We start from the raw sequence: 24,404 nt of genomic DNA, 5'->3' as shown, positions 1-24,404 counted from the left end.
AGACCCCACAGAGGAAAAGGGACCGTAACGTTATACCTCAACAAGTGCGGTCCCTGCAGAGGAAAAGGTGCAGTTGCGATATACCTCGACACGTGCGGTCGCCACAAAGGAAAACTGAAGCTCCCAAGATAATGTACCGGGCTGTGCAAAGCGTAGAGGAAGTAAGCGGAGAAGAGAAAGTGTTTTCAGGGAAGAAAGAGATGTGTGTGTTCATGTCACTTGTGGTTAAAGAAACGTCCTTAAAGAAAAATGCCTACTATCTGCTGTATCTAGTTATTCTTCAGTAAAAATAAGCTTAATTGTAATTGGTGGTCTCCGCTCATGAACTGGTTAACACCTGGTCCTGACAAACCAGCGTCATCAGTTACAAACGTAGCGCCCTCACAGCACAAGTCCACACACCCAGGTAGGACCCCACTTTCACATAATGTGCAGGGGCTTATGAGAAGAATACCTCGCTCATGGTTACCGTCCCGTGAGATGTTACACTCAAATATGTGGTTTGGGGGGCTTGATCTTACTGACAGATTCCCATTAAAGATTTTCAGGCCAAAAGAGATACAGTCTCCATCCCTGCATCACTCATCCTCTCTAATGGTTTCCTGTTTACCTTGGCCGCAGAGGTGACATCTTGTATACCCCAATGTGAACGCCAAAGCCTGCAGTCACATGTTGTCAACCACTGAAGCTAGTGATTGGCTGCAGCTGACACATGGGTTATACAGGATGTTACTGTTGCAGTTATGGTAAATAAAAGACCAATCGAGAAGATGGCAGAAATGGGACATCAGGGATGAAGGGATGACTATTAGTGATGAGCGAAGGTGATCAGATAACGGGCATGCTCGGGTGTTATCCAAATATCTGGGAGTGCTTGTATATTATGTTCGAGTCCTTGCGGCTGCAGGATTTGCGGCAGTTGGACAGCCCCAACACATGTGGGGAATTCCTAACAAACAGGCAACTCCCACGTGTTGAGGTTGTCTAAAGCCACAAATCATGCAGCCGCAAGGACTCGAACATAACATATGAGCACTCCCAGATGCTCGGATAACACCTGAGCGTGCTCGGATAAGGCGTTATCTGAGCTCGTTTGCTCATCACTAATGACTATATTTTATTCCCTTATTTTAGCTGTATGCAGCTTTTTCATTCACTTGGACGCCCCCTATAACCGCTTTTAACTACATGTTGGCCATGTGTTATAATTCTTGCAACTGTTATTTTGGGTTTGCACAACAATCATAAAGGTCTGTGATTTTAACCATTATGTAGCCAAAACTCTCTGTAGCTTTTTGATGAAATTTCATGATGTTCTTTGCAAGATCCAAACTAATGCAAAATTAGAGCTCCACAATTACATAATATCTTACCCAGCCCAGATGAAGGCATAAATGTATGAATCATGTGTGCAGCTTTGAATGGAATAACTTGTAATTTTTTCAAGGCTGTCTGTCCTGATTCCCACAGGAAAATATGAATAAAATCTGTTTCTGCCGCTGTAAGAGAAAAAAATAGAATACAAACTGAAAGGTGGTAATTTTATCTGACAATGTTCTCGTACCATTTTTAGTACTTGCCGCATCGTACACCAGATTTGTACTTGTCAGAAAAGTTCTAAATGCAAATGATTTATTTAATCTCTGTCATCTACTACTTGACAATATGCTGATAATAAATACAGAAAAAGACATTTTGTAACCCTATTTTGACCATTGACAGAAAAAACTATGCCGGTCACGTAATCCCACCAAGGACAACATTTGCAAGGATTTTGCATGTTTGTATAAGTTTGTATGTTCTCCCCATGTTTGCGTGGGTTTCCTCCCACTCAAGACATACAGATAGGGAATTTAGATTGTGAGCCCCAATGGGGACAGTGATGATGATGTCCATAAAGTGCTAGGGAATTAATGTTGCTATATAAGTGAGTTAAATAAAGAAAAAAAGTGGTAGTATTGAAATATATACATCATGATGATCTTGTGGGCACTGCCACTGTGCCAACAAGATCGGGTGCAGGATTATATACAGTCAGTGATCCCATGAATAAGGAGAAACAATCAAATAGGAATTCTATATACAGTGGGTATGGAAAGCATTCAGAGCCCTTTAAATTTTTCACTCTTTTTTTTCATTGCAGCCATTTGGTAAAATCAAAAAAGTTCATTTCTTTCTCATGGAATATATACCTAATAGGAATATACTCACCCTCGGACGCGCCCTGCTTCTTTCCGGCAGCCTTCCTTCCTAAGAATCAGCCCTTCCAGGACCTTCGGTGACGTCGCGGGTGACGTCGCGGCTTGTGATTGGCCGCGCGAGCGGTCACATGGGCGGCCGCGCGGCCAATCACAAGCCGCGACGTCACCGCAGGGTCCTGGAAGGCTGATTCTAAGGAAGGAAGGTTCCCGGTTAGTACCAGGGCGCGTCAGAGGGTAAGTATTGCGATATTTTTTATTTTAATTCTTTATTTTACACTTAAATCTGAATTCCGATACCAATTCCCGATATCTTAAACATATCGGGAATCGGTATCGGAATTCCGATTCTAGATTCAAAAGATCGCCGACTTCATGGCCAACCCCACACTGGGGTCGGGTCGGGTTTCATGAAACCCGACCTTGCCAAAAGTCGGCGACTTTTGAAAAATTTCGACCCGTTTCGCCCAACCCTAATGAAAACCTCTTCCAAAGTGCTCTGGACCTAAGACTTGGCCGAAGGTTCACCTTCCAACTAGACAATGACCCAAACCACACAGCTAAAATAACAAAGGAGTGGCTTCAGAACAACTCTGTGACCATTCTTGATTGGCCCAGCCAGAGCCTTGACCTAAACCCAATTGAGCATCTCTGGAGAGACCTGAAAATGGCTGTCCACCAATGTTCACCATCCAACCTGACGGAACTGGAGAGGATCTGCAAAGAAGAATGGCGAGGATCCCCAAATCCAAGTGTGAAAAAACTTGTTGTATCATTCCCAATAAGATACATGGCTGTACTAGCTCAAAAGGGTGCTTCTACTCAATACTGAGCAAAGGGTCTGAATACTTATGACCATGTGATATTTCAGTTTTTCTTTTGTAATAAGTTTGCAAAAATTACTACATTTCTGTTTTTTTCAATCAAGATGGGGTGTGGAGTGTACATTAATGTTTTTTAAAAAAACTTTTTTGAATTTACCAAATGGCTGCAGTGAAACAAAAACTGAAAATTTTAAAGGGGTCTGAATACTTTCCGTACCCACTGTAAATGATCACTGACATATTGTCATTCCAGTACATATTGATAGTTGATGTCACAGAAAGGAAATTAAATTTATTACCAGTGTACCTTGTATAAATACAATGTAGACATCTCCACCAACAGAAAGAGCTTCCACATCCTTAGTTCCAGTAATTGGCACATTTTGTGAATTTCCAAACCGATTATTAGACCATAAGAACATCAACGAATTCTGGTCATCACCTCCAAGAGAAAGCATCATGTAGACAGCTCCCCCACGCGTGAATACTGTGAGCCCTGTAACACCAGGGCTGGAGAGATTTTGAAATTGGAAAAATATACCATTGTTCCATTTAAAGACCTAGAGAAGACAAGAACACAGTTACATTATTGTAAAATAATGTCACCCCCCCCCCCCCCACTTGCCAGAACTTTTTACATATAAGACGGTAACTCTTTGAAGGTTTTCAACTCATGGTCAAATGTACTTGGAGAACTAATAAGGCCATGTTCACACTGTTACTGTAGTGCATTCATAGGTTCCTGAAAGCCCCTCTTTTCTGCTGAGGGCCATTTGGATATTTATCCCATCATTTGGGGACCGTACAAATCATGCTCTAACTCTGCCCACAAAGTCCTGATGTTGGCACTGGTGTAAAATTTTGTTGCATGCACCTCAGTGCTCAGTAGTGAATGCTATGTGCGCCTGCTCACAGAGCAAGAAGAAACTAATGGGCAAGTGCCATCAAATTACAGCTGCCGGCCCAAGCACCGCGGTCCTCAGAAATCTGCACGGGGGCCAGAGAAAAGATAATCGTGGGCCAGAAATGGCCCACGGGCCTGAGGTTCCCCACCCCTGCCCTAAAAGAAGGACACAGACAAATAACCATTGAGGTTATAGATCTCTATGATTTGAAAGGAGTTCAAATAAACTGTGTGCAATTTTTTTTACTTTGAAAAGTGTCCATCTTTCAAACCAGCACAGAAATGCAGCCTGCTAAATTTGTACCCCCATATGAAATAACAGACACTTTCACAAAAAAGAAGAATTGAGTTAATCTGAACTCTGTTCGTGTCAAAGCTGTCTACAGCCCTGTCAGGGGTTCGTCTGCATCCCATTTTTAGAGGGATTCAGGAGGAAACTTCAAACGTGCTGCAAAAATACAGTGTGAACAGGGCATATGGCATATACTTAAAATAGGTTTGTGATAGACAGTTTTGGCACAAATTACGGTAGTTAGTGAAGTATTTGATCTGCTAGATGTTCCCCGGTGACTGTCAGTGTGCCCAGTACTAAGCTCTTACAAATTTGCAATGACAAGCACATAGTGTAGAGTTCCTGTTTTAGGCCAATTAGGATTACCATCATTATTAATATTTGCCAAATGTCAGAATAATGAGAGAGAGAGAATGTCAAATGTGTACATACACTAAGATTACTATGCCTAGAAACAATTCTCGACTGCCCATATGATGATGTCATGTTTTTGGTAAGCTTCTGATTTTTTTAATTTTTGGCAACATCTGAGTTAATTAGAGACACAACTGTGGATGTCTTTTAATGCACACCTGAAATACACTGCTTCTTTGTGTAGCATTATGGCAAAGTCTAAAGAAACCAGCCAAGATATCATGAAGAGAATTGTGGACTTGCAGAAATCTGGCTCATCCTTGGGTACAATTTCAAGATACCTGAAGGTGCCTCCTTCATCTGTACAAACAATTATATGCAAGTACAAACAAGATGGTAATTTCCAGCCATCATACTGCTCAGGAAGGAGACAGGTTCTGTGTCCCAGAGATGAACATGTTTTGGTCCGACATGTGCATATCAACCCAAGGACAAAAGCAAAAGACCTTGTAAAGATGATGGCGGAAGCTGGTAAGATTGTATCATTATCCACCGTGAAAGTATCAACAAGGGCTGAAAGGCCACTCTGCCAAAAAGAAGCCATTACTCCAAAAGAAACATAAAAAGCCAGATTAATGTTTGCACTTGCACACAGGAACAATGTTCTTAATTTTTGGAGACATGTCCTGTGGTCCTATGAAACTAAAAATGAACTTTTGGGGCATAATGACCATCGTTAAATTTGGATGAAAAGTGAAAAAGGAAGAAGCAAGGAAGCCTAAGAACACCATCCCAACTGTGAAACACAGGGGTGGAAGTATCATGTTGTGGGGTTGTTTTGCTGCAGGAGTGACTGGCGCACTTCACAAAATAGATGGCATCATAAGAAAAGAAGATTATGTGGCAATACTGAAGCATCATCTCAAGACATCAGCCAGGAAGGTAAAGCTTTGTCAAAATTGAGTCTTCCAAATGGACAATGACACGAAGCATACTGCCAAAATGGTAATAAAGTGGCTTAAGGATAACAATGTCAATATTTTGGAGTGGCCATCACAAAGCCCTGATCTCAATTCTATTGAAAATTTATGGGCAAAGCTGAAACAGCCGGTGCGAGCAAGGCGACTTACAAACCTGGATCAGTTGCATCAGTTTTGTCAGAAGGAATGGGCCCAAATTCTGACCAACTGTTGTGAGAAGCTTGTGGAAGGAATTCCCAAACATTTGACCCAAGTTATTCAGTTTAAGGGCAATGGCACCAAATACTAATGAAATGTATGTAAACTTTTGACTTTGCAGTACGTCTATGTCCCTCATTATCCTGGCCTTTGGTAAATATTAATAATTATGGTAATCCTAATTGACCTAAAACGGGAAAGGTTTATTCTGATGATTTCATGTAATTTATTGAGAAAAACGTGCATATGTGTCTTTTTATATAGTGTATGTAAATTTCTGGTTTCAACTGTAGAAAGATATAGATAGATAGATAGATACATAGATAGATAGATAGATAGATAGATAGATAGATAGATAGATAGATAGATAGATAGATACAGACTCTTTCTCTTAACATTTTTCTTACACTGTTCAGACTTGACAACATTTAAAACAAAAGACAACAAAACTCAAACAACTAACCTGGGAATTGCTTGTATTACTCCCAATGACCAGGTAATCTTCCTGACTTCCCAGTGAGAAATGTGTTATACTGGTTGTTCCTGTGACTTGAAGAGTCTGTTTCTAATTTGGGGAGCATATGAGTTAGATAATATTGGAAGTCATAGATGTACCATGAAACACTTAAAAAACGTAATTCTGTGTTTAATGAGTTTGGCTAATCTTAGAACAATCAATATGAAATTGTTGAACCTTTGCTCCAACACACAAATTAATGGGAACCTGTCACAATGAAGATGCAGTCCAATCTGCAGGCACCATGCTATAGAGCAGGGGGAGCGGAGCAGATTGATATATACTTTTGTGGGAAAAAATTCAGTATGATCTGTGATTTAAACATTGTGACCTCAGCTTTATCTGGGATTTCCAGCGATCAGTCCGATCAGTGACTGACAGCTTACTTTGTATAAGTTGACATACATAATATATGTCAATCACTGATAGGACCAACTACTGGGCCAAGACCCCCCAGACAGGGCAGAGGATTAAATGAATAAAACACAGGTTATACTGAATGTTTTCTCAATCTGGATATCACTTTGCTCCATAACCTGCACCTACAGATTGGATTGCGTCTTCATGGTGACATCTTCTCTTTAATACGCTGATTGACGATGCTGTGATGCAACTGGAAATGGCCCAGCTCCTTACACTGTGTAATGGCTCTGGACAGTACTGTAAGCGCTCTCCCATTCACTTGTATGAAATAACTCTGCAGCTCCAGTCATGGCCATGATACAATGTATGGAGCTCTGCCACTTCATTGTGCACCATACCTACAATCAACTGATAACCAGGATGCTGGTAATTTGCCTCCCCCCCCCCTCCCCCAACAGACCTGAGATTGATGACCTATCCTAAAAATAGACCATCAATATTAAAATCTTAAAAAATCTCTTTAACTTACAAGAAATGTATAAATCTTCATATCTTACAAATGTGATTAAATAAAACATATATATAGAGTATCAACTTTTACGTAACCAATAGGCCATTACTATGTCATATGATCTCCCTTGCGTTGTTTCGCTTGAAAACTAAAAGGCAGCCAAAAATATCACAGAAAAAAAATGGGCCACTGGATTTCCTGGTGTATCAGAATGTGGTAGAGTGAATGGGAGGTTTTACGCACAACATATTGCTGCACAATAAAAAATTGGGAAAAGATTGTGGACTTTTCTATGTTAGTATAAGATACCCTGTTCACTGACCAAAATATATATGAGCACACTTCAAATAGTAAACAGATGGGACATGAGCTCCGTATGGCAGTGCCATATTAATTAGAGAAGAGCGTATCACTTCATACAACTCCAGCCCACCATCTAGGTCGACGCTCTTTGGCCTTGAACAGGACCTTCGTCAATATGTTGAGCTTCTGGGTTCCCCAGTGCAGCGGTTGATTTGCGAGGCTGGTGTGACCGAATCTGTGCAGTGTGCAGTGCAAGGGTGACATCTCGCCAGCCTGGCTACTCATGGGACAAGCCTAGGATCCTGTAGGGTAGGGAAATTAAAGCGGCACCTGTCCACCACGGACAGAGAGCACTGACCTGGACCGTGGTTGTCTCTACTCTTAACATACCCAAGAAAAACCTTCACACAAGCACGGTGGCTCTGTGGTTAGCACTGCAGCCTTGCAGCGCTGGGGTCCTATCATATCCTACCAAGGATAACATCTGCAAGGAGTTTGTATGTTCTCCCTGTGTTTGTGTGGGTTTCCACCGGGTGCTCCGGTTTCCTCCCACACTCAAAAGACACATGATAGGGAATTTAGATTGTGAGCCCCATCGGGGACAGTGATATATAAGCAAAGCATAATAAATAAAATAAATAATAAATATTCCTAAAAAAACAGAAATTGAAGTATTTACACCTCTCTGCACTGACAAAGCTTACTGAATGGAGGAGAGCTGGCTTCAAAATTATTATGCAAATTGTATGAAAGTGTCATGAAGATGTAATTTTTTTGTTTTTCAAATAAACTCGATAAGAGAGGCATCCTTGAAATCTGTGTTTTAACTCCTACCTCATGCTGTGTTCACATTACATTGCAAAAAACTGCTGACAGATTCTCTATAAGAACATTCCACATTATTAAGCAGGCCGCAGCTTTCAAGCAATATGGGAGAGAAAAAGGATCTCTCTGCTGCTGAAAAGCATCAAATGGTGCCATGCCTTGAACACAGTATGAGAACATTAGATATTTCACGAAAATTTAAGCTTGACGTTGTACTCTGAAAAGATTTCTGTACGGGTTCATGCAGATACAGGCATAATGTAAAAGATTTCTGTCTGTCAAATTCATTGGATTAAGAAAGCAGCTGCTAAAATACCTTTGCAAAGCAGCAAACAGGTATTTGAGGCTGCAGATTACACAGCATAAAACATAAACACTTTGGACATGAGATTTCTGCAAATCCAATCCACTTTGCTGGAACTGTGTTATTTTTTTTGTCCAGCATCAAAACGTACCAAATACTCAATGAATGTGTAAACTTTGAACTATATACAGCTTTGTAAAAAAACTAAGAGACCACTGCAAAATTTTCAGTTTGTCTGATTTTTCTCTTTATAGGCATATTTTTGAGTAAAATGTAAATGTTCTTTTATTCTATAAACTACTGACCACATGTCTCTGAAGTTCCAAGCATTACATTTTGTATTTATTTTCTGAAAATGCAAAATGGTCAAAATAACAAAAAAATGCATTGCTTGCAGACCTCAAATAATGCGAGAAAACAAGTTCATAATAATTTAGAAACAACAATACTAATGTTTTAACTCAGGAAGAGTTCAGAAATCAATATTTTGTGGAATAACCATGATTTTTAATCACAGCTTTCATGCGTCTTGGCATGCTTTCCACCAGTCTTTCACGCTGCTTTTGGGTGACCTTATGCCACTACGGGTAAAAAAATGTAAGCAGTTCTTCGTTATTTGATGGCCTGTGACTATCCATCTTTCTCTTGATTACATTCCAGAGGGTTTTCAGTGGGGTTCGGGTCTAGAGATTGGGCTGGCCATGACAGGGATTTGATGTGGTGGTCCTTCATCCACACCTGGATTGACCTAGCTGTGTGGCATGGCGCTTTGTCCTGCTGGAAAAAACAGTCCTCAGAGTTGGGAAACATTGCCTGAGCAGAAGGAATCAACTGTTTTCCAGGATAACCTTGTATGCAGCTTGATTCATACGTCCTTCGCAAAGAACATCTTGCCCAATTCCAGCCTTACTGAAGCATCCCCAGATCATCACCGATCCTGCACCAAATTTCACGGTGGGTGCAAGACACTGTGGCTTGTACGCCTTTCCAGGTCTCCGTGTAACCATTCGACGACCAGGTGTTGATCTGGGGATGCTTCAGCAAGGCTGGAATTGGGCAGGTTCTTTGCGAAGGACGTAAGAATTAAGCCACATATAAGGTTATCCTGGAAGAACAGTTGATTCCTTCTGCTCAGGCAAAGTTCCCAATGCTGAGATAAAACATTAGTATTGTTGTTTCTAAATGATTATGAACTTGTTTTGTTTTTGCATTATTTGAGGTCTGCAATCAATGCATTTTTTGTTACTTTGACCATTTTTTGTTACTTGGAGACATGTTGCCAGTAGTTTATAGAATTAAAAAAAAATTACATTTTACTCAAAAATATACCTATAAAGAGAAAAATCAGACAAACTGAACATTTTGCAGTGGTCTCTTAATATTTGCCAGAGCTTTATATTAGTAATACCCCAGGCAATTCATGATTATACAAAAAAAATGTCCAATACCAGTAAGTATTACTATGGTACAAACTCCAGTATCATGCCTACTGGCAAATATAGACGCTGTTAAGGACAGCAAAGTTTAAGTGCACTCATCCTAAACCTTAACTTATTATGCCACTCATCAGCTAAATGACAATTAATGCGCCCATATTATAACCCCTTAGTAACATTTACCTGCAGTCATAGTGAGAGGAGTTATCCACTATTCTGCCAAGAACACCTCGACGCGCGTTTCACCGCCTCTGCAGCTTCGTCGGTGTTGGCGTACAGTATGGTCACCCAGTCTGCACAGCCTCTCACCTCATTCTATTCCCCCCATCAGGACAGCCCCTCCACTCATTTTATCAGCACATTCATCAGCAGAGTCTCTCACCTCATTTTATCACCCCATTAGCACACTCACTCACTTCCTTTTATTTCCCCTCATTAGCACAGCCATTCACTTCATTTTATTCCCCCCATTAGCACAGCCTCTCAACTCATTGTATTCCCATCAGCACAGTCCCTCCCCTTATTATATCCCCCAACTGCAAAACTCCTCCCCTCATTTTATGCCCCCCTGCACAGTATAAAAAAAGCTCATACTCCCCTATTCCAAGCTCCCTGTCTACTGTCTCCTCTGTGTAGCAGTGAACGTTGGATGACGCAATGACCTCACTGCACCGCGCCATCCAACATCCCCCGCGTACGCTTTCCCCTGGGTGGGCAGCTGTTCTGACAGAATACAAAGAACATTCAAGCATAAACTATCCAAAACCTCACAAAATCAATGGATGCATGAATTGTTAAGATGTTTTTGAATGAAAAAGTTTTTGATTTCCATAAATGTGACCTCTTAATGCAGCAATTTCAGCATATGACCATTTTCAGTTCTTTACAACCTATGCAATGTTTAGAAACTCAGCTGCGCATAATAATTTTAAACAGTGCATTTTGACTTCTTTTTAGTTTTGGAAAAAATACTGTTATCATTGGGAGGTTTGAGTCATTATACTGACTCATTGCATCGGCCATTAGGAAGATCAGATAAAAATAGCATTTGCATAACAATTTGAAACGTGGCGTATAGTGTAATCATCTGTTCCTTTCCTAGCTAGGCATATTTTCAGGCTATATGCTAAAATACATGAAATACTACCAATAATGTAACTAATGCTCTGTTATGTGTGAATAGAATAATGGGCATATTTACCAGTAATAATCCATTTTTCTGTGTGAATGTATAGACCTTGTTATTTGAAGGAAGATTACCATTTCCGCTCGTAATAACAACAACCTGAGAGTCATTGGTTGTAAAGGCGACGCAACGCACGGGGCTTTCAATGACAAACTCCTGTAAGAACGTAGAAGGCAGACAATAATGTTTAATAATTCACATATTGTTATGCTTTTTTTTTACGTTCAAGGGATCAAGTGGCTAGGTATAATTTATGTTTAACTTAACCACTCTTAAATTGAAATTGAATCAAAGGGTGTGGAGGATTACTTATATTTTGGAAGACAAAGTACAGTACTTACCCAAAAAATCTACCACCCTTCCATGACTGCCTACAAGACTGCTACAGCCAAACATTGACCTCACCAGTATACCACTGAGGCCAGTGACTGGCTGTAGTGGCCAAACAGATGCCTTTTAAATGTGTATATATACAGGCAAAAGTAATGTTCCAGCAAAGCCATTGAAATGATAAGCCAACCATGAAATATTTCAACCAGCCTCGTTCAGTAGGAACTACTCTTAGTTTGTGGCTCTCTGCTCTGAATTGTGCAAGGGGTCATGAGTAGGGTTGAGCGACTTTTACTTTTATAGGATCGGGTCGAGTGAAATCGACCGATCCTATAGAAAAGTCAGGGTCGGGGTCGGCCGAAACCCGAAACCCAATGCAGTGCAATGGGATACTATGGTTCCCAGGGTCTGAAGGAGAGGAAACTCTCCTTCAGGCCCTGGGATCCATATTTAAGTGTAAAATAAAGAATTAAAATAAAAAATATTGCTATACTTACCCTCTGACGCGCCCTGGTACTAACTGGCAGCCTTCCTTCCTTAGAATCAGCGCGTGAAGGACCGTAGATGATGTCGCGGCTTGTGATTGGTCGCGCGACCGCCCATGTGACCGCTCACGCGACCACAAGCCGCGACGTCATCGAAGGTCCTTCAAGCGCTGATTCTTAGGAAGGCTGCCGGAAAGAAGCAGGGCGCGTCCGAGGGTGAGTATATACCTAATAGGAATATCTAATAATACCTAATAGGAATATACTCACCCTCGGACGCGCCCTGCTTCTTTCCGGCAGCCTTCCTTCCTAAGAATCAGCGCTTGAAGGACCTTCGGTGACGTCGCAGCTTGTGATTAGTCGCGTGAGCGGTCACATGGGCGGTCGCGCAACCAATCACAAGCCGCGACGTCATCTAAGGTCCTTCACGCGCTGATTCTAAGGAAGGAAGGAAGGCTGCCAGTTAGTACCAGGGCGCGTCAGAGGGTAAGTATAGCAATATTTTTTATTTTAATTCTTTATTTTACACTTAAATATGGATCCCAGGGCCTGAAGGAGAGTTTCCTCTCCTTCAGACCCTGGGAACCATAGTATCCCATTGCACTGCATTGGGTTTCGGGTTTCGGCCGACCCCGACCCCGACTTTTCTATAGGATCGGCTGATTTCACTCGACCCGACTTTTGAGAAAGTCGGGTTTCGTGAAACCCGACCCGATCCTATAAAAGTAAAAGTCGCTCAACCCTACTCATGACCCCTTGCACAATTCAGAGCGGAGAGCCACAAACTAAGAGTAGTTCCTACTCAGCCTTCCTTCCTAAGAATCAGCACTTGAAGGACCTTCGGTGACGTCGCGGCTTGTGATTGGTCGCGTGAGCGGTCACATGGGCAGTCGCGCGACCAATCACAAGCCGCGACGTCATCTAAGGTCCTTCACGCGCTGATTCTAAGGAAGGAAGGCTGCCGGTTAGTACCAGGGAGCGTCAGAGGGTAAGTATAGCAATATTTTTTATTTTAATTCTTTATTTTACACTTAAATATGGATTCCGATACCGATTTCCGATATTGCAGACATATCGCAACTCGGTATCGGAATTCCGATACCAGATTCAGAAGATCGCCGACCTCATGGCCGACCCCAAACAGGGGTCGGGTCGGGTTTCATGAAACCCGACTTTGCCAAAAGTTGGCGACTTCTGAAAATGGCCGACCCGTTTCGCTCAACCCTAGTCATGAGCATGGGATGCCCCCACACCCCGTGACATCACATAGTGGTTCATTTACATACATATCATTGACAATGCAACGCTCTGTCCGTATGTTACCTTCTGTGTCAGTCAGGTAAGCAATGTAACATCACAAGTGTGCTATCATCAGGTTAGCTAACTCGGCTTAAAAACTGGTCATTTCAGGGGTTATTATAACATAAAGTGGGGGAAATAAGTATTTGACTAGTTGATTAGGAGCGTCTAACTGGTCTGTAGGAGCCATAACTATTAATGGTTGGTAGGGGATCAAATACTTATTTCTAACTGCAAAATGCAAATAAATTTATATAACTTACACAATGTGATTTTCTGGATTTTATTTTTGATATTCTATCTCTCAATGTCAAAATTAACCGAACTTTCAAATTATAGACTGTTCATGTCTTTGTCAGTGTGCAAACTTACAAAATCAGCAAGGAATCAAATACTTATTTCCCCCACTGTATGTACCATCAACTTAGTATAAAAAATACCTACTTGAATGGGTACAAATACTCCCCGCCATTCATATACTGTGCAAGTAGAGTTTGTGACTGAATTTATTTTCAGTAATACAGCATATTGTAGATCATCACCAGAGAAGAAACACCAAGAGGAAGAAGACTCGTTGGGGAAACTTTGCACGACAGACAGCACAGTGTTGGGACCCTCTATAAAAATGAAAAATGAGTTCATATAGTTAATATATATAACACCGAGTTTTTACAATGCTATAGGATCCAATGTGGACTACAGTAGTTATGTGGACTTTAAATGACTATTTATTTATTTAATATCATTTAATATTTATGTATTTAATTTCTTTGCAATCAGTATATTAAAAATATGATATTTGGGGTGAATGTATGAAAATTGTTATAACACTTTTCCTGACACATGATGGGAAAAGGTGTTAGGGCAGTACAGATGCTTTGAGCTTAACATCGAAAAGGGTTTTCCAACCCCCAAACATAAATTTTTTTTTTAATTATAAGCTAATCTGTATTGTATTACAGTAAAAAAAGCCCCCACAATGTTTTTCTTTTGTTTCTACCTTTCTGCAGTTTTTGGTTCAGTGTTGCTATGTTGGCTATGTGCATGCTCCAATTCCTGGTCAGTCAGCTTCCTGTGCAGTATCTAACCTCACAGGTCAGTGCAAGCCCCGCCCTCTAAACGCCTCTCTGCCCGCCCACTCCTCTCTTATTGGCCAGGACTCTGCTCCTGCACTGTTCTGTGCTGTCCCTATTTCAGTGAAGGAACAGGGGCAGAGAAGCCATCCTGGGCCTTCTTGTCCTCCTCATCCTCAACAATACAGCACATATATCTCTGGCAATGCTAATAAAGTTGTTTTGTTGTGTTACAGGTCTCTCTATATTACCCTCTATTAGGTTATTGTGACAACACTGCATTTTATCTTAATTAACCAGACGTCTATTTTTAGCAAGCCAGGAGGAATAGATTGTTATCTATATGTTGACTTTTAAATGTATGTTTTTCTTTCTGGTTGGTCAAGAAAACACAGACTTTTATTCATTTAAGCCTGTAATATTGACTTGTAAGTTGACAATTTTTTGTAACATATTGTGCTGTTATCCTGGATGACTAGTGATACAGGGTCACTGAACAATGATGTTTGCTGATATGTTGCTTAAACATTGTCCAGACAAGCCAGTTTGTTGACTTGCAAAATAGAGGAGAAAAACTATGGAGATTAAATGTGAGTTGATCTTGTCACCATTCTCCGCCTTTACCTCTGGACTTCAAGTTGTTAACTATAAAATGAGAATATATATGCCTCTGTAACATATACCTCTATACACAGAAATATATCCAGACATCCACAGAACCAGAGTCTTTACAGGATGTCAACTTTGGGGACCACTGCCCCAGCTGGAATAACACAGAACTGCTTCATTGACCATCACTGAACCCTCAGAAATGTCTTGAAGAATCCAGGTTTGGACAATCAAGTCACCCGGCCACATACACTACCATTCAAAAGTTTAGGGTCACCCAGACAATTTTGTGTTTTCCATGAAAACTCATACTTTTATTAATCAAATGAGTTGCCAAATGAATTGAAAATCTAGTCCAGACATTGGCGAGGTTCAAAAAAAAGATTTTTATTTGAAATAATAATTTTCACCTTCAAACTTTGCTTTTGTCAAAGAATGCTCCCTTTGCAGCAATTACAGCATTGCAGACCTTTGGCATTCTAGCAGTTAATTTGCTGAGGTAATCTGTAGAAATTTCACCCCATGCTTCCAGAAGCCCCTCCCACAAGTTGGTTTGGCTTGATGGTCACTTTTTGCGTACCATAATGTCAAGCTGCTCCCACAACAGCCAATGGGGTTGAGATCTGGTGACTGTGCTGGCCACTCCATTACAGATAGAATACCAGCTGCCTGCTTCTTCCCTAAATAGTTCTTGCACAATTTGGAGGTGCGCTTTGCGTCATTTTCCTGTTGCAGGATGAAATTGGCTCCAATCTAGCGCTGTCCACAGGGTATGGCATGGCATTGCAAAATGGAGTGATAGCCTTCCTTATTCAAAATCCATTTTACCTTGTACAAATCTCCCACTTTACCAGCACCAAAGCAACCCCAGACCATCACATTACCTCCACCATGCTTGACAGATGGCGTCAGACACTCTTCCAGCATCTTTTCAGTTGTTCTGCGTCTCACAAATGTTGTTCTGTGTGATCCAAACACCTCAAACTTGGATTTGTCTGTCCATAACATTTTTTTCCAATCTTCCTCTGTCCAATGTCTGTGTTCTTTTGCCCATATTAATCTTTTCCTTTTATTAGCCAGTCTCAGATATGGCTTTTTCTTTACCACTCTGCCCTGAAGGCCAGCATCATGGAGTCGCATCTTCACTGTAGACATTGACACTGGAGTTTTGCGTGTACTATTTAATGAAGCTGCCAGTTGAGGACCTGTGAGGCGTCGATTTCTCAAACTACATGTACTTGTTTTGTTGCTCAGTTGTGCAGCAGGGCCTCCCACTTCTCTTTCTACACTGGTTAGATCCTGTTTGTGCTCTCCTCTGAAGGGAGTAGTACACACCGTAGTAGGAAATCTTCAGTTTCTTGGCAATTACTCGCATGGAATAGCCTTTATTTCTAAGAACAAGAATAGACTGTCGAGCTTTACATGAAAGTTTTTTTTTCTGGCCATTTTGAGAGTTTAATGGAAAAAAACAAATGTAATGCTCCAGATTCTCAACTAGCTCAATGGAAGGTCAGGTTTATAGGTTCTCTAATCAGCTAAACTGTTTTCAGCTGTGCTAACATACTTGCACAAGGGTTTTCAAGGGTATTGTAACCATCCATTAGCCTTTTTACACAGTTAGCAAACACTGGAGTGATGGTTGTTGGTAGGGTTGAGTGACCTTTACTTTTATAGGATCGGGTCGGGTTTCACGAAACCCGACGTTTTCAAAAGTCGGGTCGAGTGAAATCGGCCAATCCTATAAAAAAGTCGGGGTCGGGGTCGGCCGAAACCCGAAACCCAATGCAGTGCATTGGGTTTCCAATGGTTCCCAGGGTCTGAAGGAGCGGAAACTCTCCTTCAGGCCCTGGGATCCATATTTAAGTGTAAAATAAAGAATTAAAATAAAAAATATCGCTATACTTACCCTCTGATGCGCCCTGGTACTAACCGGGAACCTTCCTTCCTTCCTTCGAATCAGCGCTTCCAGGACCTTGCGGTGACGTCGCGGTGACGTCGCGGCTTGTGATTGGTCGTGCGGCCGCCCATGTGACCGCTCGCGCGACCAATCACAAGCCACAACGTCACCGCGACGTCACGCAAGGTCCTGCAAGCGCTGATTCTTAGGAAGGAAGGCTGCCTGAAAGAAGCAGGGTGCGTCCGAGGGTGAGTATATTCCTATTAGGTATATACTCACCCTCGGAAGCGCCCTGCTTCTTTCCGGCAGCCTTCCTTCCTAAGAATCAGCGCTTGCAGGACCTTGCGTGACGTCGCGGCTTGTGATTGGTCGCGCGAGCGGTCACATGGGCGGCCGCGCGACCAATCACAAGCCGCGACATCACCGCAAGGTCCTGGAAATGCTGATTCGAAGGAAGGTTCCCGGTTAGTACCAGGGCGCGTCAGAGGGTAAGTATAGCGATATTTTTTATTTTAATTCTTTATTTTACATTAAATATGGATTCCGATACCGATTTCCGATATTGCAAACATATCGGAAATCGGGATCGGAATTCCGATACCACATTCAGAAGATCACCGACTTTATGGCCGACCCCACACAGGGGTCGGGTCGGGTTTCATGAAACCCGACTTTGCCAAAAGTCGGCGACTTCTGAAAGTGGCCGACCCGTTTCGCTCAACCCTAGTTGTTGGAAATGGGCCTCTATACACCTATGAAGATATTGCATTACAAACCAGACGTTTGCAGCTAGAATAGTCATTTACCACATTAACAATGTATAGAGTGTATTTCTGAATCATTTATTGTTAGCTTCATTGGAAAAAACGATGCTTTTCTTTTAAAAAAAAAAGGACATTTCTAAATTACCCTAAACTTCTCAATGGTAGTGTACCTCACTGCTCTCAGCTTCCTAAGCTTGTCATTACCTCCTCTCTGTGAGGGCCCTGCAAAAATGTGGTTGTAGTCAGCCCTGGAATCAGCTCTAATATCAGCAAGTCAGCGGAAGGGTGTGACTGTGTGATTTGCACCATCTTGGGTATTTGCTGAGACTGTTCTATATGTTTTTGACTGTTGGTGGTTCAATAAATCATTGCCACATTATTTTACCCTCACCCTGTGTTGTCTGAGTAGTGTTCTTCTAACTGTAATAGAGAGCGGGTGTCCAGTGGTATGAGCCCTGGTCTATGCAGTATTTCTAAAGATAGCCGGCCCAGTGGACGAGAACACCCACTGACCCTGTGTCTCCACAGTTATCTCCATGCATTATAATACCGCCCCTATATCCATATAAGATACTACTGCCCTATGGCACTGCTCATATCCCCATTTATTATAGTACTGCTTATATCCCCATGTATTATAACACTGATCCTATCCCCATTTATTATAGTACTGCTCCTATCCCCATGTATTATAGCACTGATCCTATCCCCATTTATTATAGTACTGCATCTATCCCCATGTATTATAGTACTGCTCCTATCCCCATGTATTATAGTACAGCTCCTATCCCCCTGTATTATAGTACTGCTCCTATCCCCATGTATTATAGTACTGCACCTATCCCCCTGTATTATAGCACTGCACCTATCACCATATATAATAGTACTGCTCCTATCCACGTGTATTATAGTACCGCTCTTATCCCCATGTATCATAGTACCGCACCTGTCACCATGTATTATAGTACTGCTCCTATCCCCATGTATTATAGTACTGCTCCTATCCCCATGTATTATAGTACAGCATCTATCACCATATATCATAGTACTGCTCCCATCACCATATATTATAGTACTGCTCCTATCACCATATATTATAGTACTGCTCCTATCCCCAAGTATTATAGTACTGATCCTATCACCATATATTATAGTACTGATCCTATCACCATATATTATAGTACTGCTCCTATCACCATATATTATAGTACTGCTCCTATCACCATATATCATAGTACTGCTCCTATCACCATACATCATAGTACTGCTCCTATCCCCATATATCATAGTACTGCTCCTATCCCCATATATCATAGTACTGCTCCTATCCCCATGTATTATAGTACTGCTCCTATCCCCATATATTATAGTACAGCTCCCATCACCATCTATTATAGTACTGCTCCTATCACCATATATTATAGTACTGCTCCCATCACCATATATTATAGTACAGCTCCCATCACCATCTATTATAGTACTGCTCCTATCACCATATATTATAGTACTGCTCCTATCCCCATATATTATAGTACTGCTCGTATCACCATATATTATAGTACCGCTCCCATTACCATATATTATAGTACTGCTCCCATCACCATATATTATAGCACTGCTCCTATCACCATATATTATAGTACTGCTCCTATCACCATATATTATAGTACCGCTCCCATGACCATATATTATAGCACTGCTCCTTCACCATATATCATAGTACTGCTCCTATCCCCATATATCATAGTACTGCTCCTATCCCCATATATCATAGTACTGCTCCTATCCCCATGTATTATAGTACTGCTCCTATCCCCATATATTATAGTACAGCTCCCATCACCATCTATTATAGTGCTGCTCCTATCACCATATATTATAGTACTGCTCCTATCCCCATATATTATAGTACTGCTCCTATCACCATATATTATAGCACTGCTCCTTCACCATATATTATAGTACTGCTCCTATCACCATCTATATATATAATTGTCTAAGGGTTTTTCCGTCTGTCTGTCTGTCTGTCTGTCTGTCTGTCTGTCTGTCCTGGAAATCCCTGCTCTCTGATTGGTCGAGGCCTGACGGCCTCGACCAATCAGAGACCGGCACAGCATCGACGTAGAAATCCCGCGTCTCTGATTGGTCGAGGCCGCCAGGCCTCGACCAATCAGCAACGGGCACAGCGACGATGATGTCATAATGGTTGCCATGGCGATGATGATGTCATAAAGGTTGCCTCGACCAATCAGCGACGGGCACAGTCTGCCGCGAATTCTGGAATCATCATTGTCCATATACTACGGGGACATGCATATTCTAGAATACCCGATGCCGCCAGGCCTCGACCAATCAGCAACGGGCACAGCGACGATGATGTCATAAAGGACGTAGACATCTCACGTTTCTGATTCAGCGACGGGCACAGTATCGACGTAGATGTCATAATGGTTGCCATGGCGGCATCGGGTATTCTAGAATATGCATGTCCCCTTAGTATATGGACAATGATGATTCCAGAATTCTCGGCAGATTGTGCCCGTCGCTGATTGGTCGAGGCAACCTTTATAACATCATCTTCGCCATGGCAACCATTATGACATCTACGTCGATACTGTGCCCGTCGCTGAATCAGAAACGTGGGATTTCTACGTCCTTTATGACATCATCGTCGCTGTGCCCGTTGCTGATTGGTCGAGGCCTGGCGGCCTCGACCAATCAGAGACGCGGGATGTCTACGTCCTTTATGACATCATCGTCGCTGTGCCCACGCATCGGGTATTCTAGAATATGCATGTCCCCGTAGTATATGGACAATGATGATTCCAGAATTCGCGGCAGACTGTGCCCGTCGCTGATTGGTCGACGCAACCTTTATGCCATCATCATCGCCATGGCAACCATTATGACATCTACGTCGATACTGTGCCCGTCGCTGAATCAGAAACGTGAGATGTCTACGTCCTTTATGACATCATCGTCGCTGTGCCCGCTGCTGATTGGTCGAGGCAACCTATATGCCATCATCATCGCCATGGCAACCATTATGACATCTACGTCGATACTGTGCCCGTCGCTGAATCAGAGACGCGGGATGTCTACGTCCTTTATGACATATAATATTACATAACTATATATCTATATACAGGTCCTTCTCAAAAAATTAGCATATAGTGTTAAATTTCATTATTTACCATAATGTAATGATTACAATTAAACTTTCATATATTATAGATTCATTATCCACCAACTGAAATTTGTCAGGTCTTTTATTGTTTAAATACTGATGATTTTGGCATACAACTCCTGATAACCCAAAAAACCTGTCTCAATAAATTAGCATATTTCACCCATCCAATCAAATAAAAGTGTTTTTTAATAACAAACAAAAAAACCATCAAATAATAATGTTCAGTTATGCACTCAATACTTGGTCGGGAATCCTTTGGCAGAAATGACTGCTTCAATGCGGCGTGGCATGGAGGCAATCAGCCTGTGACACTGCTGAGATGTTATGGAGGCCCAGGATGCTTCAATAGCGGCCTTAAGCTCATCCAGAGTGTTGGGTCTTGCGTCTCTCAACTTTCTCTTCACAATATCCCACAGATTCTCTATGGGGTTCAGGTCAGGAGAGTTGGCAGGCCAATTGAGCACAGTAATACCATGGTCAGTAAACCATTTACCAGTGGTTTTGGCACTGTGAGCAGGTGCCAGGTCGTGCTGAAAAATGAAATCTTCATCTCCATAAAGCATTTCAGCCGATGGAAGCGTGAAGTGCTCCAAAATCTCCTGATAGCTAGCTGCATTGACCCTGCCCTTGATGAAACACAGTGGACCAACACCAGCAGCTGACATGGCACCCCACACCATCACTGACTGTGGGTACTTGACACTGGACTTCAGGCATTTTGGCATTTCCTTCTCCCCAGTCTTCCTCCAGACTCTGGCACCTTGATTTCCGAATGACATGCAAAATTTGCTTTCATCAGAAAAAAGTACTTGGGACCACTTAGCAACAGTCCAGTGCTGCTTCTCTGTAGCCCAGGTCAGGCGCCTCTGCCGCTGTTTATGGTTCAAAAGTGGCTTTACCTGGGGAATGCGGCACCTGTAGCCCATTTCCTGCACACGCCTGTGCACGGTGGCTCTGGATGTTTCCACACCAGACTCAGTCCACTGCTTCCTCAGGTTCCCCAAGGTCTGGAATCGGTCCTTCTCCACAATCTTCCTCAGGGTCCGGTCTCCTCTTCTCGTTGTACAGCGTTTTCTGCCACATTGTTTCCTTCCAACAGACTTACCATTGAGGTGCCTTGATACAGCACTCTGGGAACAGCCTATTTGTTGAGAAATTTCTTTCTGGGTCTTACCCTCTTGCTTGAGGGTGTCAATGATGGCCTTCTTGACATCTGTCAGGTCGCTAGTCTTACCCATGATGGGGGTTTTGAGTAATGAACCAGGCAGGGAGTTTATAAAAGCCTCAGGTATCTTTTGCATGTGTTTAGAGTTAATTAGTTGATTCAGAAGATTAGGGTAATAGGTCGTTTAGAGAACCTTTTCTTGATATGCTAATTTATTGAGACAGGTTTTTTGGGTTATCAGGAGTTGTATGCCAAAATCATCAGTATTAAAACAATAAAAGACCTGACAAATTTCAGTTGGTGGATAATGAATCTATAATATATGAAAGTTTAATTGTAATCATTACATTATGGTAAATAATGAAATTTAACACTATATGCTAATTTTTTGAGAAGGACCTGTATATAATTGTCTAAGGGTTTTTCCGTCTGTCTGTCTGTCTTTCTTTCTGTCTGTCTGTCCTGGAAATCCCGCGTCTGATTGGTCGAGGCCGCCAGGCCTCGACCAATCAGCGACGGGCACAGTATCGACGTAGAAATCCCGCGTCTCTGATTGGTCGAGGCCGCCAGGCCTCGACCAATCAACGACCGGCACAGCGACGATGATGTCATAAAGGACGTAGACATCACGCGTCTCTGATTGGTCGAGGCCGCCAGGCCTCGACCAATCAGCAACAGGCACAGCGACGATGATGTCATAAAGGATGTAGAAATCCCACGTTTCTGATTCAGCGACGGGCACAGTATCGACGTAGATGTCATAATGGTTGCCATGGCGACGATGATGTCATAAAGGTTGCCTCGACCAATCAGCGACGGGCACAGTATCGACGTAGAAATCCCGCGTCTCTGATTGGTCGAGGCCGCCAGGCCTCGACCAATCAACGACCGGCACAGCGACGATGATGTCATAAAGGACGTAGACATCACGCGTCTCTGATTGGTCGAGGCCGCCAGGCCTCGACCAATCAGCAACAGGCACAGCGACGATGATGTCATAAAGGATGTAGAAATCCCACGTTTCTGATTCAGCGAAGGGCACAGTATCGACGTAGATGTCATAATGGTTGCCATGGCGACGATGATGTCATAAAGGTTGCCTCGACCAATCAGCGACGGGCACAGTCTGCCGCGAATTCTGGAATCATCATTGTCCATATACTACGGGGACATGCATATTCTAGAATACCCGATGCGTTAGAATCGGGCCACAATCTAGTCTATATATATAATTGCCTAAGGGTTTTTCTGTCTGTCTGTCTGTCCTGGAAATCCCGCGTCTCTGATTGGTCGAGGCCGCCAGGCCTCGACCAATCAGAGACCGGCACAGCATCGACGTAGAAATCCCGCGTCTGATTGGTCGAGGCCGCCAGGCCTCGACCAATCAGCAACGGGCACAGCGACGATGATGTCATAAAGGACGTAGAAATCCCGCATCTCTGATTGGTCGAGGCCGCCAGGCCTTGACCAATCAGCAACGGGCACAGCGACGATGCTGATTGGTCGAGGCCACCAGGCCTCGACCAATCAGCAATGGGCACAGCGACGATGATGTCATAAAGGACGTAGACATCTCACGTTTCTGATTCAGCGACGGGCACAGTATCGACGTAGATATCATAATGGTTGCCATGGCGACGATGATGTCATAAAGGTTGCCTCGACCAATCAGCGACGGGCACAGTCTGCCGCGAATTCTGGAATCATGATTGTCCATATACTACGGGGACATGAATATTCTAGAATACCCGATGCGTTAGATTGGCCTCGACCAATCAGCAACGGGCACAGCGACGAAGAAGGAGGTAGAAATCCCACGTTTCTGATTCAGCGACGGGCACAGTATTGACGTAGATGTCATAATAGTTGCCATGGCGACGATGATGTCATAAAGGTTGCCTTGACCAATCAGCGACGGGCACAGTCTGCCGCGAATTCTGGAATCATCATTGTCCATATACTACGGGGACATGCATATTCTCGAATACCCGATGCGTTAAAATCGGGCCACAATCTAGTATATTATAGTACTGCTCCTATCCCCATATATTATAGTACCGCTCCCATCACCATATATTATAGCACTGCTCCTATCACCATATATTATAGTACTGCTCCTATCACCATATATTATAGCACTGCTCCTTCACCATATATTATAGCACTGCTCCTATCACCATATATTACAGTACTGCTCCTATCACCATATATTATAGCACTGCTCCTTCACCATATATTATAGTACTGCTCCTATTCCCCATATATTATAGCACTGCTCCTTCACCATATATTATAGTGCTGCTCCTATTCCCCATATATTATAGCACTGCTCCTTCACCATATATTATAGTACTGCTCCTATCCCCATATATTATAGTACTGCTCCTATCCCCATAT

The 24,404-nt window shown here is 42.5% G+C and overlaps 1 protein-coding gene across 1 annotated transcript in view; it reads right to left on the bottom strand.

Moving 5' to 3' along the window:
• Positions 1 to 24,404, bottom strand: part of ADGRV1 (adhesion G protein-coupled receptor V1) — a 753,646-nt gene that overhangs the window by 452,728 nt on the left and 276,514 nt on the right. The window contains exons 46-50 of the mRNA XM_069745343.1: positions 13,754 to 13,926; positions 11,211 to 11,351; positions 6,214 to 6,315; positions 3,330 to 3,582; positions 1,374 to 1,499 (exon numbers count right to left, since the gene is read on the bottom strand). Of these exons, the coding sequence (XP_069601444.1) occupies positions 1,374 to 1,499; positions 3,330 to 3,582; positions 6,214 to 6,315; positions 11,211 to 11,351; positions 13,754 to 13,926 (795 nt within the window). The remainder of the gene's footprint in view (positions 1 to 1,373; positions 1,500 to 3,329; positions 3,583 to 6,213; positions 6,316 to 11,210; positions 11,352 to 13,753; positions 13,927 to 24,404) is intronic.

Source organism: Ranitomeya imitator, chromosome 1 (assembly GCF_032444005.1).
Source record: "Ranitomeya imitator isolate aRanImi1 chromosome 1, aRanImi1.pri, whole genome shotgun sequence".
Taxonomy (NCBI): domain Eukaryota; kingdom Metazoa; phylum Chordata; class Amphibia; order Anura; family Dendrobatidae; genus Ranitomeya; species Ranitomeya imitator.
This window is presented reverse-complemented; position numbering and strand designations above follow the sequence as displayed.